Below are 17,810 nucleotides of genomic sequence, written 5' to 3'. Positions count from 1 at the left end.
TCTAAGTAGGACAAATATAGCAAGTTCAGAAAAAAGTTAGATGGTTAATATTGGAACTTTTGTTGAGTGAAGAAAAAGGTTGACCTTTTTTTCTCCTTTTTTTTGGTAATTTAACCCATACGGGAAGAAAACTTCAGTATTGACATTTGAGTATATGCATATCATGTATCTATTCTATGTACAATTAATATTAGTGGTAGTAGTAGAAATTTTGTCAATGAGACTTAGCTTTATACTTCAGTAAAAATAATTTGAAAAGAAGTGTAAAAATTGAACATTAAACTTAGATTTATTGAGGACTAAAAGACTAATTTACCATTAGACCAACTAATGATAATGATCACAGTCAATTTTGTATATATATGTTATAGTTAGAGAACAAAATTGAGGAGGATTTGAATCTCCAACCATGGAGGTGTGTGTGTGTGTGTGAGTGAGGGCTTGAGGGTGAAGAAAGATATATGGAAAAAGCAAAAATTTGAAGATGCTTTTGAAAAAACCCAAAAAATTAACAAAACTTAGAAAGAACATTACATAAATAAATATTGTAACTTTTTCTATGTAATTTTGTGTATTCTTCCAAATGCATTCCAGCTCAATCCTTTACCCAATTATTTATTTCTTTTATACGATACTAATTTACTTCACAACCCATCAGCTCTCACACTCCATTATTCTATTCCCAATGTTATATCACTCTTCCATTTTTTAATTATTTCATTCTTTAATATAATATATATGTATGTTAAGTATCATTAAGTCCTATAAATTAACAGATAGTTTATAGAGGTAAACATATAAAAATATTACACCATGTACAGAATTATTAAATTTGAAGTTTAGAGGTTTATCGAGTATACGTCGTCAACATGTTCATTCGACATTAATATTGAAATTATATGTATATAGTCATTACTTGAAGGGTACATAACTTCATTTCAATAGATTCATCCACAGTGTTTTAACTTACTTTAATTTTTATAATAAGAATGAGATATCCAACCTCTAATATCATAAAAAAGAGTACAAATCAATAGTTGCTAATTAACGAAGCTTCTTTTACACTCACAATTTAATACGTATAATTAACATCAATATTCGTTTAGGTAGTGTATAGTGCAAAAGATTTTTCTCTTGTTTTCTTTTAAATAAGTTTTTTTTTATGACAACTATTTGTCTTACCAACCCTTTGATTTGATTATGATTGAACTAATATATATATATATATATATATATTTAACCAAATAAAGAGATATACCCTTTGACTTGGGTTTATTTATTTTTATGTACATATATACATAGTATTGGATCATGTAATACCTTAATAAGGAAAAGCTAAGATACATACCCAAAAAAGAATAAAACATTGTTACTTAGATCATAGTATTTTAATCATATTTCTCCTTAACCAAAAAATAATATATAATTTTGTAACTTCATTCTCTATCCTACTCTAAATTTTGGTTCATTTTTGTGCTCTTGTATACTCTTGTACTTAGCTTTAAAAAAAGTGACAATTTTAGTATCTTTGTATTTCTTTTTTTTTTTTGCTTTAAAATAAAAAAATTTGAAAGTTTAAAAGTGTATAAGAATCAAAATAAATATTTTAAAAGTATAATACATCAATTAAAGGCAATAATAATGATGATGATGGATGAGAAATGATATATAGGTAGACTTGAAAGAGAAGCTATTTAGGTATGTGAGAGTTAAGTGGTAAGGCATTTGATTCTTTTGAAGCTTTTTGAGTAAATAAGAGTGAGATCCATAGGGAATGGATCATAAACATTATGCCATATGCTTTCTCTCTTTTTTTTTTGGAGGTGCTAATATCAGCTGTCTCCCCCTTCTTCTTCTTCTTCTTCCCCATTCTCTTTTTATTTTTATTTTTAATTATTACGTCTAATGATTCTCCATTCCCTTCGTTAATCTCAATCACTAATATCGAAAATAAATATATCAATGCTATAATCTATCAATGAGAGACATAAATATATTATGAAATCTTTGTTATCATTTATTTTATTGTTGAGATGACTAAATTAAAATTTAACTATGATGATAAGGCTATAATTTGTGTATTTTAGTGCTAATTATGTTGTTAGCACGTTTAATTATAAGAGAAAATGCTTATTAGATTTTTGAATAGATATTTATATATGTGTATAAGTGCATATGTATATACTCTTTTCTTTTTTAAAATAAAATTGGAGAGACAAAAGCAAGAGAATTTTAAGCCTAAATTCTAGAGTTTTATTTTTAAATTTTTTTTGACCAATCCAAAATCTAAGAATAATCTACTTTTTTTTTTTTCTTTCAATAATTGTAGTACTTGTTCTTCTAATACTTCACAATAACTTTAAACCTTTACAAAGTTTCATTTGACTTGTAATTTTCAAGACCAAATCATTCACTATCTTATTACCAAATTAATACTTTTCTTTTCTCTCTTTTTCTTCTCACACAAGCATCAAATCATTATTTAATCTAATACATACACACACACACCATGTAAATTATTAATCTAAATACACATATATAATAAACTAAAATAGAGAACAAAACAAAAACAAAAAAACATGGCAAATCAAGGTTTGAGAAAAGTGCAACAGAATCCACCAAAACCCTATAAAGAAAAAAAGAAAGCTCGCCCTAATTAAACATGCATCCCCTACCAAACAAACTAACAAAATAGTAATAACATCTCCTTCTTTCTTTCCCTTCCAATCCCCATACTACTTCTTCTCTTCATTGCTTTCATATCCATCCCGTTTTCATCCAATCATAAAACTAATTAACCACGACTCACTCTCGACATATACGTCTGAAGTAGATCATACATACACAATTAAATCTAGCTATATATATTTATGAAAAGTGTAGATAGCTGTTGCTATTTTTCTTACTTGAAGGTCTTGCTTGGTGCTGTGGTTGTGGGGCTGTTTGTATGGCTTTTGGTTGTTGGGTCATCCCCGCCACCACCAGGGAGAACGAAAAGCTGGCAGGCGGCGGCTGAGTCTGTTCATCAGGTCGAGGGAAGGCATGCCATGAAGGAAGCTGAGGATCAATTGGCCATTAACAACCATCCAAAGCTGTTGGATCCTAACTTTATGAGCAAAGTTAGAGTTCCTAAAGGACCAGACCCCATCCATAACAGGTATATATTATTTGAACACACTTTGCATTTAAGATTATTAAACTTATCAGGTATTATTATTTTAAAACCATGCGAGAAAAAAAAAACATTTTAATTTATTTAAATTATAAGTTTTGTTCAATTTAATCTTAAATTTCAAAATATCATAATTTTACTTTTGAAATTTCAATTTTTCATTGACTACTAGCTTGGTGGGTAAAAAATAAATAAATTCATCCATGTTACGTTTGGAATTTTGTACTGAAAGGTCACAATCTAGAGCATAGTGTTTTAGAAGATAAAAAGTGTCATAATTACTATTTGAAAAAAAATATTGGTTGGTTGTTAACAAAATCAATAAAGAGTTTGTATTGATATTTTTTTGTGTTATTATAAAAGAAATGTTTATTTTAGGAGTGATTTATGTTGCTGTTGAATATGTATATATATGTGTGTGTGTGTACTTGAATTGGCAGGAGAATTGGGGTGAAAGGAGGGCCTCCAAGAGGAGCTTAGGCTTTTTTGTACTCACGAAGGCATAGATTCCTTCCTCCACTTTTAAATATTAAGGATTATTATGAACATTTCTTTTCTTCTTCTTTTTTGGGTAATTTCAATAAGAAAAAAGAATGTATAAAAGCTCTTAATAAATCTGGATTGTATAGAATTGATTCACACTCAACTTTGTAGCTTTTTACATCCAACACCTATTCTTCCTAATTTTGTCTTCCGTTCCTTCTATAATATATAGCACAAGAATAAAAAAATAATTACATAAATAAATAAAAAGAAAAAAAATTAGTTAAAGATTAAAAAGGTTATGTTTGATCTTTATTTCGTAGACTTTTCTTTTCTATTTTTTCTTGTTGAAAATTGTCACTAATAACTGCTATTAATGATAACTTTCTATTAGTCGTCGTTACGAGTAGTTCTTTTTTGTTTTTTCAAATTAAAAACTATTAATGGTAGGTTGATAGCTGCTATAAGTTTCCATCACCGATAAATAGATGCTATAGTGAAAGTTTTCAATTTGAAAAATGTGTTGTCATTGTCATCATTTATAGTTGCAATCAGTCATAACTTCTATCAATGATAGCTACTAAATTTACTATTTTTACAAATAACTTTTTTTTGTGTTATATTTTTTGTTTTTTTTTTTAATTGTGCTATATACGTGATTTTCCAAAAAGAAAAAAGAAAAGAAAAGTAATAGTTTCGAGATAAACAAATGGGCTTGTGTCTAGAGCTATGTTAGTCCGAATTCTAATGGCCCAAATCCCGAGATCGGCCCAATTAGATATCTTATTGGACTCAATAACCAACCAATTCGGTTGTAGGTCCCGAACGTACAATTCATTCGATTTCAGTACCATTCAGTCTTGAGTTTTCCACTTTATTTCAATTTTCATTGGAGAATGGAAATACTTTCAAGAATCCTTTTCATATATATATATATAATAGATAACTTCTAATTGGTTTACTACTCGAAACGATTAAGCTTTTGAGTAAAAAGAATCTATAAAATATAGTTATAAGCAGAATACTAAACATTTTAATTTGTTTAGAAAAGATTAAAATTTCATAATTATTTAAGTTCCTTCTAATATTTTTCATATATAGTTTTTTTTCTTTCCAAAATAAGCATTGATATTTTCTCATATATCCATTTTTCGTAAAGTTGAGATTCTCACAACATCGATATCATACATATTAAACTTTGATAATGACGTAATTGACTTTCCAAGGAAAAACCTAATCATTCGTCAATGAAATAAATTTCTTATTTATTTGACCTAATCCAAATGAATTGATTCTAACCTAAGGTATACCATTTCAAACCTCAAAAATTGAATCAATCAATCTTTGTAAGATAGGCGGTGTCCTTTGACTTTATTAATTTAATCAGACCATTTTTTTAAAAAAAAATATATATGGTGGCTAGTTTAGTTACTTACCTACCATGCCCATGCCCATTGCCCAAATCATTGCACGTTGAAAGAAATATATATATATATATAAATATAAATGAAGAAGTATAAAGTATAAAAGGAATTGCATGTTTAATTTATGGAGTAATTGCATAGTCAAAAAAAAAAGTGGGGAATATTTGTTTTTTCAAACAATGATTAACTTTCTCGTTGATATCATATAACTGAATATCTAAAATAAATAATGGTTAGTGTTTTGATTAAAATTTGAAGAGAGAAAGAAATGAGAATGGGTGAGATGAAATGAAATGGCATTTCATTTGCATTTTGATTAATTTGAGACCAATCAATCCGTTCCCCTCAATTCCCTCGTCATCCTCTTATTCACATAAATACAATTTTGGTAACTTATTTCCAAATTTTGGCGAAGAACGGAGAGAGGGGGAGGGGAGGGGGAGAGAGATAGAGAGAGCTAGAATGAATAACGGGTTCAAATTTTATGTGTAGTTCTTTGTTTTATGTTATGGGGATTGAGAAATTTGGAATTTTGGGGATTAATTTTGATATTTATCAGTCAATTTGATGCATAAATGAGCTCAAATTCGTTCGTTATCTGATAAATGGGGAGATCGTTGAGTTCGTGAATGTGATTCTTCCTAGACGATCTCTAATCTTTGCTTGTGGATCTGAGAAGGATTTGAAATCATGCCGTCTCACGCGGATCTGGACTATCAGATCGAGCATCTGATGGAGTGCAAGCCGTTGCCGGAAGCGGAGGTGAAAATACTTTGCGATCAGGCGAGAGCGATTCTGGTCGAGGAGTGGAACGTGCAACCGGTTAAGTGTCCGGTGACGGTTTGTGGTGATATTCATGGCCAATTTTACGATCTCATTGAACTGTTTCGGATAGGAGGCCGTACTCCCGATACTAATTACCTTTTCATGGGCGATTACGTTGGTGAGTTTTTAGCTTTTTTTTCTTCTTTGTTTCTGTTTTATCCTGCACACACACATATATTTGAGAATAATTTGATTCCTTCGTTTAACGCCACTGTTCTCTGTTCTTTTGTTGTGTTTTTTTGAAAATTCTCAACTTCTAAAAGTGATTCATTATTCGGATTGTTTTCAACCCGTATAGCCGCATACTTCAAGGGGCTGATGTATTGTAATTTGTAGTACAATTTTTCTGGATTAATCTGAGTATTATTTCTAGTAGGCCTTAGCTGTACTTCGTTGCATTTTTAGAGCAATTTATCTATTAGATAGATCATTTAGAATCACCAGATGACTCGGGTATTGCAAAAAACTGCTTAAGTTGAAAGCTGAAAACAGTACGTTGGGTTGGTAAATATTGATGCTTGGTTGATTCTTAGGGAGTCTTCTCATTTCGTCATTGTATTGCGTTAAAGTTATAGTTCATAAAAAAACTGGGAGTTATATAGATGGGTTGCTTTTGAACTTAGCTGTAAATTATGAAGTAGGAGGCTTTTAGGATTTATATCCTCAGAGAGGAAATAGATTAAAGTAGCTACTTATCATGATAGAAATTTATAGGATTGAAGAAATTTGTAGTTGTTTGCTCATGACCCTTACAGAAGGTGACAAGTAGTTTTTGTATAGCTTTTAATAAATAGACAAAGGAAAGGAAATAGTTCTTCAACTGAATTACATGAGAGAAGGAAACATGGATCGATACTCCATTTTTGCATAGAGATAGTGCAACGAGCATTGTCCCTCCAGAAGTCATTTACTCCTTGATTTTGCCCTCTGGTAGCTGCTAGGAGGAGAGGGGGAAGGGAAGGAAATAAACCCGGTGCAAAAATGGTTTGGTTAATTGATTCCTTCATCCTTCATCCTTCATCCTTCATCCTTGATTCCTTCATCGTTGTTATAAGCTATGGAGTTTTGAGTCTATTATTCTGGCATTTTCTCACATTGTGAACTAATGCAGATCGTGGGTACTACTCGGTGGAGACAGTTACTCTTCTAGTGGCTCTAAAAGTTCGTTACAGAGACAGAATTACCATCTTGAGGGGTAATCACGAGAGCCGACAAATAACCCAAGTGTAAGATGTGATGACTTCCTTTGTTTCTAATCAAAACGCTTTCTTTTGTATGTGTAAAGGGTTTTGATTCATAGACCATTTTTCTCATTCAGGTATGGATTTTATGATGAATGCCTGAGAAAATATGGAAACGCCAATGTCTGGAAACACTTCACCGATCTTTTCGATTACCTCCCTCTTACAGCTCTAGTTGAGAGTCAGGTTCAGTTCTACACAGCATAAACTGTGCATTGTAATTTGATACCATATAGCTTAATCTATCTAATATGCAACTGTTACTATGTGTAGGTTTTCTGTTTACATGGAGGACTTTCTCCATCTTTGGATACCTTGGATAACATTCGCTCATTGGACCGTATACAAGAGGTTTGTAAGTTTTTATTTGGTTTGTTGATTGACCACTCCACTAATTATTGCTACAAAGATTTTCCATTTTCGGTTTATTCAGTGTACCGCATTTCTCATAGCTGTTGTTTCTTTATATGTCAAATCAGGTCCCCCATGAGGGGCCGATGTGTGATCTCTTATGGTCTGATCCAGACGACCGGTGTGGATGGGGAATATCTCCACGTGGGGCTGGGTATACATTTGGTCAGGATATAGCTGCTCAGTTCAATCATACAAATGGGCTCTCTCTTATATCCAGAGCTCATCAACTTGTCATGGAAGGATACAACTGGTGTCAGGTTAAATTGTTTAGCTGATTGCAAATGTTCTACCCCACTTGTTGTTTTTACATGTATTGCATGTTCTTATGTTTTTCAATCTGACTCATTTTTGTAGGATAAGAATGTGGTGACTGTCTTTAGTGCACCAAATTATTGTTATCGATGTGGAAATATGGCTGCAATTCTGGAAATTGGGGAGAATATGGATCAAAATTTTCTACAATTTGACCCAGCTCCTCGGCAAATTGAACCTGATACCACACGGAAGACTCCTGATTATTTTTTGTGATTACTATATGGGTTGTGACATTGTAAGTTCGTCATTGTAGATGTTTACTCTGAAAAAGCCTTATATTGTCATGGGTGAGAACCAGATTATGTTAAATGTCATTCTTTTGGTTGTAGTTTTAGTTGTGTTTTGTTGCTTCTTTGATGTGTAGAAGAAACTCAAGTAGTAAAGTGGCATGGTGCCCATTTCCTTGTAAATCTTAAAGAAGCAATAGCTTGATATTATTGTGTTTGTGTTATAAATATATATTCTTTGAAGTGAAAAGCTGATTTTGCCAATGAACCAATACTATTCTATGTGAGTAGCTTCCCCATTTCAATAACCAAAAGAAAGCAATGAACTTACAACCAGTCAAATTCTATGTGAGTAACATTTGTTTCGAAATAAATGAAATCAATGGAACAGGGAGACTGGGAGATAAGTATATGCAACCATCCGATGCCTAGCTGTTGATTCATCTATAACTTCAATGTGTAGTATTCATCGATAATACATTTACGCCACGTGAACAATTGTAACAAAAAAGACTCCGGAGTGAACTAAAACCTGGAATTTGATTGCACCCTGCCAGAAGCAAAACCAGCCGTTGAAACGCTTCGTTTTCTTCTGAAGTAGACAACCGAACCACTTATGAGCAGCAAACATAGCACAATGCCCTGTCCAGAATATTACAGCAAATGAAAACAGACCTAAATAATTGGTTTTTCTTTTAGAAATTTAATTTTTAGGAAAGTAAGATACGTACAAGTTCATCATGATAATTAACAGCACAAACTATAGGACTCAAAGTATTCCCTTTGAGGTAGATAAAAGTAAATATAGAATAATAATTGGCATGCTATGCTGTAGCTGTACCAAGATAAACAAGAGTTTCATATCCTACATACTTACTCTTCACATGCTGTGCAAGACTTCAACGATCTAAACAGCAATAGCACAATCGTCATTTTAAACATGCACTCATCTCTCTCCAAAGAAAGTCAGTATCAAATCATTCTTTGAATCTTTTTTTTTAAAATATTATCTTCCAAGCAAAGTTTCATTCCAAACTGTTCCTCTCATTTATACTATTATGACTTAATTAACAACATAATGGTTTTAAAAATAGTGCACTACAAAGAGAAATAACTACTTTTTTCATATAGCTTTACAAAGTAAAAGATGTTTAAAAAATAGTTCTGATTTTGAAAATATGCCCCAACAAATTCTTTAGCTAGCAGGAAGTAGCTGAGATTTACTAACAACAAAGTAGTAACAGAATGAATCCCTTTAGTACCACAAATCTCAATAGACATAATTTTAGCTATCAACCTAAACAACAAAACTGCTTGAGAAAACCCACTAGATTACAGTGATTAGCCCTCAAAATTTAGTTCAGTAAAAGATGAACATTTCTCAAAAATGCCTCTACTCTCTCCTAAAATAAATAGGGTTCTCATGGCAGTAAGAACCATATGAAAAAGCCAGACCACAATTACAATAATAAAAACAGTAGATCCCTAATAGAATGACTGCATTGCTATTTAGTTGAACACATTTGGTATCAATCAATCATGTAAAATAAAGCCATTTAACAGAAATGTGAGAAGAAATCAGGTAGCATGTACACAGAAAAATAGAGCATATAGAAAAATAACCAAAAACCATTCATTTCAATTAAGTAAAACTGTTCAAACTGAGTAGTTAGGATAATGACATACCTCAAAACCAAGCACAGACAACTTTTCTTCATTAACTGATGGTATACAGCTTCTGTAAGTGATGTAAGACTGAGAACCATCAGTCGATGAGACAGAACCATCTCTTAGATTTCTGTGTGCAATGGATGAAGCATTTCCACTGGCATCATCAGGGACAACCTTGTGCTCATAAGATATGTCGAGCATTGAGCGACCATTGTGTGATTTTTTCCCATTGGAAACTTTTGAAGTGTCTTTGATTTCCACACATTTCAGGGGAATACGGTAACCAGTCTCACTGCAGCGATATTTTTCATCATTCTATGAGACAAAAAATAAAAGAAAATGAAAACTTATCTCTGCATTAAACTTTATACTAAAGAACAAAACAAAAGCCACTATACACAAGCAAGCGGATTTCAAAATAGCGAATATGCAAGGTACTATCATTAGCCAATTTTAACATATCAAGAACTTAAAGCCTATAACTTCGTGATGAAGAATTTGCATTGGCATTATACAGATATTAACTACGAAGTCCACATTGCCTGTCCCATGGGGCTATAGCCTATAATTCATGGTCCAAGTTCAAATCCCTTCTCAGTTCTCACCTACGGCTAACCAAAAAGAACATCAAGATCGGGATAGAGGACCCCCAAAGCTGGGGAACTTGGGATCTTTTGTTAAAATGAAATGTTCTTTTTTTTCTTTCCTCCTTTTTCCTTTTCATCAGCAGGCTAAGAGAAATGGATTCATTACAAAGTAAATAAGGCATACCAAGCCAGAACATATTTTTAGAGAAGGTAGAAGCATGAAATTTTGGTTTCAAAAGAAAGCAAGATGTGAAAGCCCTAGTTAGAGATATAATAGAATTATTAATGGAATATTATTAGTATGGTTATTAAAAGGGGCAGATAAGTAAATAGCTACTAAGTTCGTTAGAGCGTTAGTTAGAAAGAGAAAGTAAGGTTGGGATGAGGGTGTAAAGAATTTTGTGAGATTTCCTTTGAAAAATTTTGGAGAGACTAGCCCTCTCGAAAGTCTAGGTTATCTTGTTACTTTCTTATGATATTCAGGGTTCTTGAGTCCTTTGAGTTTTCTGTGTGTTCTTGAATGTTTCCTTGTTGGGTGGTATTCTAATACAAGAACACAATACAAGGGGGCCTATCATTACCCAATCCTAATAGGATGTTTTTGCACAACTACTAAATGAAAAATCTCATCGTAATGCCTCATCCCATCAGCTCACTAAAACATCACCAAATTACAGCAATTGAAAGAACATCACTGTTCTATCTCCACTAAGCCAGGTCATGATTTCTACACAATTTATCCTAATAAAAATCTCATGGCAACGAAACGGGAAAAACAGCACTGATATTAGATTATCTCGAATAAACATTCTAGTGAAATAGAAACCTTTTCTGAGTAAAGGCAGGCAACGCAGGGGCCAGAACGAGAGCATTCAAAGGTAACGTTACTTCCCTGTGGAGTCTCTTTGAAACTCAACAGAGCTCTGCGCCCAAACCCTATCTCGATTTCTTCATCCCCACCAACTCTGTCTCTGACAATCAGAACAAATTCAACAGTTCGCCATGGAATTCCAACAAATGAAATTAGATCAGATCAATAAAGAATTCGATATAATAACACAATTATGAATAAGAAAACATAATTAATAAAATTAAAGCTCACGTATTCTGCGATTGGGCGTGAAGTGAAGCAGAGAAGGTGAAGAGAAGGAGAAGAAAAGGAAGAAATGAAAATTTCGAATACATTTTTGCTTCCCGACGTTAGCGTCTCTCTCTTTCTTGTTATTTCTCACCAAAATCAAATCTGGGAATTGAATTCGCAAACCCAAGCCTGTAAAGTTTCTATATTCTCCCCTCTTCCCTCGTACTTTCTTTAATTGCATATTTGCCTCTTAAAAAATATAAATAGTGATTTTGAAATGGAGAATATTATTATATGTTCACTTTATACGAAATACTCTTTTTTTTAAGTTTGATTTGGTTAAATCTTGTTAAGTTAATTACGACGTTCATTTGATAAATTTAGCTTCAGATTTGGTTTTCCACCAATTTTAGAGAAAATTTAAAAAATAGAATATGCTCAAAATATTGAAAATTCAAATACATTTTTGTAGATCACAAGAACTTCAGAGATCAACGGACTTCCAATACCTAAGAAACTAGACTGGGTTAAGAAGGGATTGAACCCTATAAACGCCTAGTAAGGATATTAGGTTGTTCAACCTCGACCTCGAAGAATTTTGCATACATTCAACCCAATCAAAAACAATAGTTGGATAAGGAATAGGAATGAAACGAAACCTATAAATAAGACTATTACTAAGTAATCTCTTCTCCTTCCAACCTTCTTATTTAAGCATAAGAGTGATTGTGGCATATATACTTCAATTGTGTCTAAGAACGAATTTTCTTCTTCTAAAATACAGAGATTATCTTATTTGATCAAAATTTAGCATCAACAACAACAATGGAAAAGATGAAACATCAACCGTTCGAGTTACCAATCACGCAAGAATCACTTGGGCATTGTTAGCTGAAGTGGCTGAAACTCCTCCAAGAGCCGATGGTAGCAAAACGACAAGTCAAAAAAGCATTAAACTTGGTGCCCACACTGATAATAGTATTCTTGTCGTGTACCAACTTAAGGAACCATATGCTCTATATGTCCTCTCACCTTCCAAACTACAAAATACTTAATTTATTAAATTTCTGAACTTATGTATGAATTAGTGTTAGAAGTAATTTTACAAATAGAAATCAAAATGACAAATTTTTTAAATTTTGAAATAGACATAAATTAAAATGAACCAAAATTTCCCTTTTTGCTCCCTATAGCTTCCAAATTATGTATTGATGGTATAGAGTAGTTAGAACTTTCAAATCATGGTCAAATCCAACTTGATCTTATTTGTTTCTAGTCTGGAAGGAAAGGTTAGATGAAAGAGAGGAGAAGAAAAACACTTTCAAAAATCAAAATTGGATTTAAACAAACAATTATTTCTTTCCAAGCTACAAAGCATTAGATTAGGAAGAATTACAGGAACATTAACATAATAATTCTAAAAAAAATATATAGAAATACAACCAACATTATGAAAGATATAGGTGAAGGAGGCTGTCATGAGAGGAACTAAATAAGTCAAACCACAGTCCCCCACAGTCCCCCACATCTAAACTTATGAACCTTTCTTTTTCTTATGGACCAATTAAATTTCATCTGTACAAAAAAAGAAAAGTAGAATCCCTTTTTAATTTTTATCCACTGTCCAATTGAATCCAAGCAATTATTATTCTTTATTAAATCTATGATGCCCCCAACAATAATCTTCAAGCAACACTGACAATGTCTATACTGTCTCCGCCGCCGGACATTGTCTGGAAACTGCCGGACGACTGTGAAGCAGCCGCCGGTGACTGTCCCTCCGACTGTGAAGTTGAGAGCTTTAAAGTTAGAGGCAAAGGGTCTTCTGGGATTCTCTCGTTAATATTTAATTCCGCAAATTTGGGGTATGGTGATAGAGGAAGCATTGGAATTGGACGAATGATTTTGGAATTGCATGGCTTTGCCGGATAATTTGATGAATTTAGTGTTAATGTACTCTCGACGGCTTTGCTATCAACGACGCCGCTGGCCACCGCGGCTGGAGGTGGTTTCGCTTGATGAATTTTCACCGAGAAATTCCCTGGAGTGTTGTCTTTTTGGGGTGTTGATGGTGGCAGCGGTGGCTGCGTTGCCTCGTGACCGGAAAATATCAAATCGTCTTCCTTGGATGAGCTCGTGAACTTCATATATGTCGAATTAAACAGGGGAAAAAAATCAAATACAGTTATAAAAGATTTAGACTTGTTTATATATATGTTAAAAGAAATGTACCCCTGATAGTGTTTGATCTCGATCAAATTAAATCCTATCCTTATTGTTTTGAAAAAATTAGAAGTTAGTGTTATATACTGTTTAAGAGAAGAGAATATTATCAAACTCCAGATCATAACTTTCTTCTAATAATAAGTATATATGAAAAATTCTTATGATTCAATCTCATTTTTTAATTGAATTTTTAAAATAATTAAAATCACTTTCAGAAAACATTTTTAACCACTCAAAAAGGCAATTTTCTTAGCATTAACATTGAACTAATGATTAAACATACTGTCGTGACAAAATTAATTAAAGTCATCTTCATAATCGCACTTAATTATTAATAAAGTCGAAAGAATTTTGTGAAAATGAAAAAAGAAATTAATAATCAGCCTTTCCACACACATATTTTGATCCTCCATCAATTCTACAAATTTGTCGTCTAAAATAATATAAAAAATTAAGATAAAATTTTCTTTAGAACCACCTATTATCTTTTAAAGTTACAATGTTACCAAATAAAAATTTTAAAATAAAAGATGAAGCTTAAGAACCTGATGAAGAAAAAAGACGAAAACTAGATCCAAAACTTTGCTATTTTATTCTAGATTGCTCGTAACTTTGAACAAATTTATATTTTGAATAGGTATTTTTATAATTGTAAACAAGAAAATGTATAACAGTTAAATCATTCATTATTCAAAGTTTAATTTTTTCTTAGTGCTGATAGTCGAACTTTGGAGCTTTTAAGACAAGGGGTCATGTAACTAAACTTTATATTAATAAAAGATAAATTTAATGTGTATAGTATTTAGGTAAGGGGACTTACGGTGTGAGTAGTGATATCGAAAAGACTGGATCTACGGCGTCGCCGATTAAAATTATTCCGTCGGAGAAAATATTTCTGAGCATGACTTGCAACCTGAGTCGGCGTACGTGTCTTCACAAAATTCCTCGAAATCCCTCTCCAATCTCCCTTCCCAACTTTCTGTAATCCCAACAAAAACAGCCTATGCTCTTCCTCCGTCCACGGAATCCCTAAACCCAACAACCACCAATCAAAATCCAACACCATCCCCTTTTTTTTTTTTCTTCACAAAGTTAAATAATAATAAAAATTTACCTCTCTTCCGGCCGCCGGAACGGTCCGACGGGTGAACGACGTCGTCGGAAGCATATCCGGCATCAGCGTGGTTGGAGTCTTGACTTGGAGGATGGTCTGCGTATTGTGAGAGATTATTCATACTAAAGCTCTTCCTAAAGGAGTTACTTCCATCTGACGTCGTGGTTAGTCTAACTCCGAACAGCATGAATCCGGTGGTGCCGTCGGCTTCCGGGCAGGTGCGGGAGTTGTGGCCGTTGTTCCCGCAGAGGGAGCACGTGCGAGAGACGTTCATTTGGCGAGTGTACTGAATTAAATTAAGGGTGGAGGAAGAGGAAGAAAAGCATAAAAAGGGTGTGTGTAAGTCTGACAAAGATAAAAGCACGAGAATTTGGAAGTGGGAGAAAAGCAAAAAGCTAAAAAGGGGATCGGAAAAAGCAAAAATGAAGCCTTCTTTGGTTCATCTTCATATACAAGCCGACTTACCCATACCCACCAGTACTTCTCTGCTCTCTTTCTTTTTCTTTTTCTTTTTCCTTTTTAATTATTATTAAAACACCGTTTTTAATTCCATATAAATATTACATTTTAAGTACTTTTTAATTTTCAAAATATTGCGAATTTTATTAATTTAAAAAAAAAATATTTTCAGAAGTTATCTCACTTAAAATAATTTATCTTTATTATTTAATTTAACACAATTACAGTCAATAAAGTTTTACTATTTTCTATGGTTATCAAGATTCAATTAAAAATTTTACTTTATAATTACTTTAAATTAATAAATACACATTACCATTTAATACAACATATGAAACAAATTATTTTAAAACATAAGAATTCAATTAAAAAAGACTAAGCAAAATTAAATTGAAATTAAATTCAAAATGGAAGCAAATATATTTTTTAAAAATATTACTATAGTAGTATTTAAATTTCACATAAGTTTTTTTATTAAAAAGAAAAGAGGAGTATTTTGTGGGGGGGAGAATATTGGAGTGGTGTGGAGGTGCATAGAGTATGATGGTCGATGAGGATGAAGGCGTAGGATGTTTAGAAGATGATTGGAAGGGAAAAGAGAAAAACAAAAAGAATAAGAAGAGAATGGTGGAGAAGGAAGAAAGGTGGAGCACCGTTGAATTAGCATATTCTATCTCATGTTTGGAAGACACACACACACACACGTTTTTGATCCATTGAATTGAATTTTGGGAGATTGGCTAATAAAAAGTGAATTGGGTGAAGGATAGACCCCACTCATCACCCAACATCAACATGTAGTTTATTTATTTTATTCACATACCAATATTTCTTTCTAATTAACCTCCGCCTTTCTTTGTGGCTAATGCAATGCCCCTATGGTGGATTGTGGATTGTGTAATGCCTTTTCGTGGATGGTTAATTTTACTTTCATCCCCCCATTCTTTTCTTTTTATATATATACATAGTACAACAATTATGGAATCGGTTTTTTTATATGCAAAGAAAACAAACAATTATAGTCTCACATATATATTGTACAAAATCTAATTTTCTATCCAACATATATTGTTAATCTTTAATCAAATATTTATTTAAAAATCTGTAAACGTTTAGGATTTGTAAGAACTATTTAGATAGAGTTAAAAACAATGTTATATTTGATTTTTTTTTTTAACTCAAGTATAATTCTTCTTCATTTGCTAGAAAGATTTGGACCATAATTAAACATACTAATTATATTCCTAACCAAATTATTGAGAAAAAAAATTCAAAAACTTTTTTTAAAAATAAGTTATGGTTTGGTTTTTAAAAGATATTGGCGAGAAAATAGGTGGAAATCATAGATTCAAAATAGAGGTTTATTTATTTTAAATATAAAAAATTGAATATTTTCTGCTATATTAAATACAGAAAAAAAAGTTCAACAATAATGTTGGTTTATCAAATTAGTTACAAAATTAGGATATGCTAAAGAAAAATAAACATAATTAGGTTTGAAATCTAAACTATGGACTAAAGTCGTGTAATGGCATGTGATTTTGCTTAATCCAATCATAACCTACATACTAACTATGTAAGTGTACATAAATTTGATCAAATGTTAAGCCAAGGTTACAGATTAAATCCACTATTTCACTGCTTTACTTTCGTCCATTCTCTATGAGTTCGTCAATAATATTAAAATAACATTATTTCAAACAAAAATAAAGTATTAAATACATTTTAAATTTAACATACTGAACTTTTATTTAATCCACTTTTTTGTTTGCAGTTTATTTACTTCAAATTGTAATATATATATATATTAAATTCAACGGTTGAAACGCCTTCTCTCTCCTCCTTTAATTCGCTGAATGTGGTGGCTTTCCGAATGTTTTTTCTCTATAATAAATAAAACTTACTTACTTTACTCCTTTTGAATGTTTTAAAAATTATTTAACAAAAAATAATTTTGTGTTGATGGTAAATATAGAGTTTGGGGAAGTAATTAGTTTACATGTGGGTTGGGGTGGTGAGGTGGCATTGCCATGTAAGAGGAGGCAAGTTGAAGTTTGTTACTTAGGAAATTTGTCGAATTCCTATTGGATTATTTGACCGAGTCATCTGTGCCCCAATTTTTATGCAAGTTGTTGGAGTTTGAGAAGTTCCCGTCAAGCACGTGCTGGATTTGGAGCCTTTTACTTTACTTCTCTTCTAGGTAATGGAAGAGACACGTCATGTAGTCAACTTTATTGCATATTTTATATATATATATTCCAACTTAAGCTCTTACCGTCTACCCCGCCACAAGGTTAAATAAATGCTGCAGTGTAGCAATCCGCAGCCGACGTGTCGGAAATGCCGTTGCCTTCTTATACCCACACGGCTTTGGCAATCGCAAATCATTTACCATGTTGTCGTCTAGCCTCCCCAACCCTAATTGGAGTGATGACTGATGCTACCATTTTCAAATTAGTTTATTTGGAATATTAATAATTTAAGCTTCTTTTGTTTTTTTTGTTAAATGATAAATAAATTAGTTTTTTTTTTCCAAAAATCATCTTTTTTTTTTTTTCTTTTCATAATTTC

At 32.2% G+C, this 17,810-nt stretch overlaps 4 protein-coding genes across 5 annotated transcripts; 2 read left to right on the top strand and 2 right to left on the bottom strand.

Moving 5' to 3' along the window:
* The first annotated feature begins 2,509 nt into the window (after positions 1-2,509).
* LOC105435565 lies at positions 2,510-3,856 on the top strand. The gene is made up of 2 exons (XM_011657353.2): positions 2,510-3,157; positions 3,613-3,856. The coding sequence occupies exons 1-2, from the start codon at positions 2,871-2,873 to the stop codon at positions 3,650-3,652; spliced, it is 327 nt and encodes a 108-aa protein (XP_011655655.1). The 5' UTR covers positions 2,510-2,870; the 3' UTR covers positions 3,653-3,856.
* A 1,640-nt stretch (positions 3,857-5,496) lies between these two features.
* LOC101207312 (serine/threonine-protein phosphatase PP2A catalytic subunit) lies at positions 5,497-8,351 on the top strand. The gene is made up of 6 exons (XM_004135164.3): positions 5,497-6,022; positions 7,016-7,130; positions 7,223-7,331; positions 7,419-7,496; positions 7,625-7,816; positions 7,914-8,351. Exons 1-6 carry the CDS (start codon positions 5,770-5,772, stop codon positions 8,085-8,087), a joined length of 921 nt encoding a protein of 306 aa, XP_004135212.1. The 5' UTR covers positions 5,497-5,769; the 3' UTR covers positions 8,088-8,351.
* Positions 8,352-8,356: 5 nt separating this feature from the next.
* Positions 8,357-11,672, bottom strand: LOC101207563 (hypothetical protein). Of its 2 annotated transcripts, none has more exons than XM_031885360.1 (4): positions 11,462-11,672; positions 11,186-11,324; positions 9,788-10,087; positions 8,357-8,743 (listed from the first exon to the last, which is right to left on the bottom strand). In XM_031885360.1, exons 1-4 carry the CDS (start codon positions 11,542-11,544, stop codon positions 8,627-8,629), a joined length of 639 nt encoding a protein of 212 aa, XP_031741220.1. In that variant the 5' UTR covers positions 11,545-11,672; the 3' UTR covers positions 8,357-8,626. The 2 variants fall into 2 exon arrangements, with proteins under 2 accessions (XP_031741220.1, XP_004135213.1); XM_004135165.3 differs by having other exon boundaries at positions 11,186-11,330; positions 11,462-11,671.
* A 1,087-nt stretch (positions 11,673-12,759) lies between these two features.
* On the bottom strand, positions 12,760-15,274 carry LOC101207806 (transcription factor MYB1R1). Its single transcript, XM_004135166.3, has 3 exons — positions 14,781-15,274; positions 14,487-14,695; positions 12,760-13,581 (listed from the first exon to the last, which is right to left on the bottom strand). Exons 1-3 carry the CDS (start codon positions 15,052-15,054, stop codon positions 13,126-13,128), a joined length of 939 nt encoding a protein of 312 aa, XP_004135214.1. The 5' UTR covers positions 15,055-15,274; the 3' UTR covers positions 12,760-13,125.
* Positions 15,275-17,810: the final 2,536 nt, after the last annotated feature.

The sequence above is a fragment of the Cucumis sativus genome, chromosome 5 (genome assembly GCF_000004075.3).
Source record: "Cucumis sativus cultivar 9930 chromosome 5, Cucumber_9930_V3, whole genome shotgun sequence".
NCBI classification, from domain to species: domain Eukaryota; kingdom Viridiplantae; phylum Streptophyta; class Magnoliopsida; order Cucurbitales; family Cucurbitaceae; genus Cucumis; species Cucumis sativus.
The sequence above is the reverse complement of the archived record's forward strand: the minus strand, read 5'-3'. Positions and strand labels throughout refer to the sequence as shown.

What these genes read in the sequence shown, in the direction of transcription:
- LOC105435565 (XM_011657353.2), top strand. Translation starts at nt 2,871, where the DNA reads ATGAAAAGTGTAGATAGCTGTTGCTATTTTTCTTACTTGAAGGTCTTG. An exon ending in CCAGACCCCATCCATAACAG is followed by an intron (nt 3,158 to 3,612) that starts GTATATATTATT and finishes TTGAATTGGCAG; the next exon opens with GAGAATTGGGGTGAAAGGAG.
- LOC101207312 (XM_004135164.3), top strand. Translation starts at nt 5,770, where the DNA reads ATGCCGTCTCACGCGGATCTGGACTATCAGATCGAGCATCTGATGGAG. An exon ending in AGCCGACAAATAACCCAAGT is followed by an intron (nt 7,131 to 7,222) that starts GTAAGATGTGAT and finishes TTTCTCATTCAG; the next exon opens with GTATGGATTTTATGATGAAT. An exon ending in AAGGATACAACTGGTGTCAG is followed by an intron (nt 7,817 to 7,913) that starts GTTAAATTGTTT and finishes TCATTTTTGTAG; the next exon opens with GATAAGAATGTGGTGACTGT.
- LOC101207563 (XM_004135165.3), bottom strand. Translation starts at nt 11,544, where the DNA reads ATGTATTCGAAATTTTCATTTCTTCCTTTTCTTCTCCTTCTCTTCACC. An exon ending in CACGCCCAATCGCAGAATAC is followed by an intron (nt 11,331 to 11,461) that starts GTGAGCTTTAAT and finishes TCTGATTGTCAG; the next exon opens with AGACAGAGTTGGTGGGGATG. An exon ending in CCTGCCTTTACTCAGAAAAG is followed by an intron (nt 10,088 to 11,185) that starts GTTTCTATTTCA and finishes TTTGTCTCATAG; the next exon opens with AATGATGAAAAATATCGCTG.
- LOC101207806 (XM_004135166.3), bottom strand. Translation starts at nt 15,054, where the DNA reads ATGAACGTCTCTCGCACGTGCTCCCTCTGCGGGAACAACGGCCACAAC. An exon ending in TTCCGGCGGCCGGAAGAGAG is followed by an intron (nt 14,696 to 14,780) that starts GTAAATTTTTAT and finishes TGTTGGGTTTAG; the next exon opens with GGATTCCGTGGACGGAGGAA. An exon ending in TCGATATCACTACTCACACC is followed by an intron (nt 13,582 to 14,486) that starts GTAAGTCCCCTT and finishes ACATATATGAAG; the next exon opens with TTCACGAGCTCATCCAAGGA.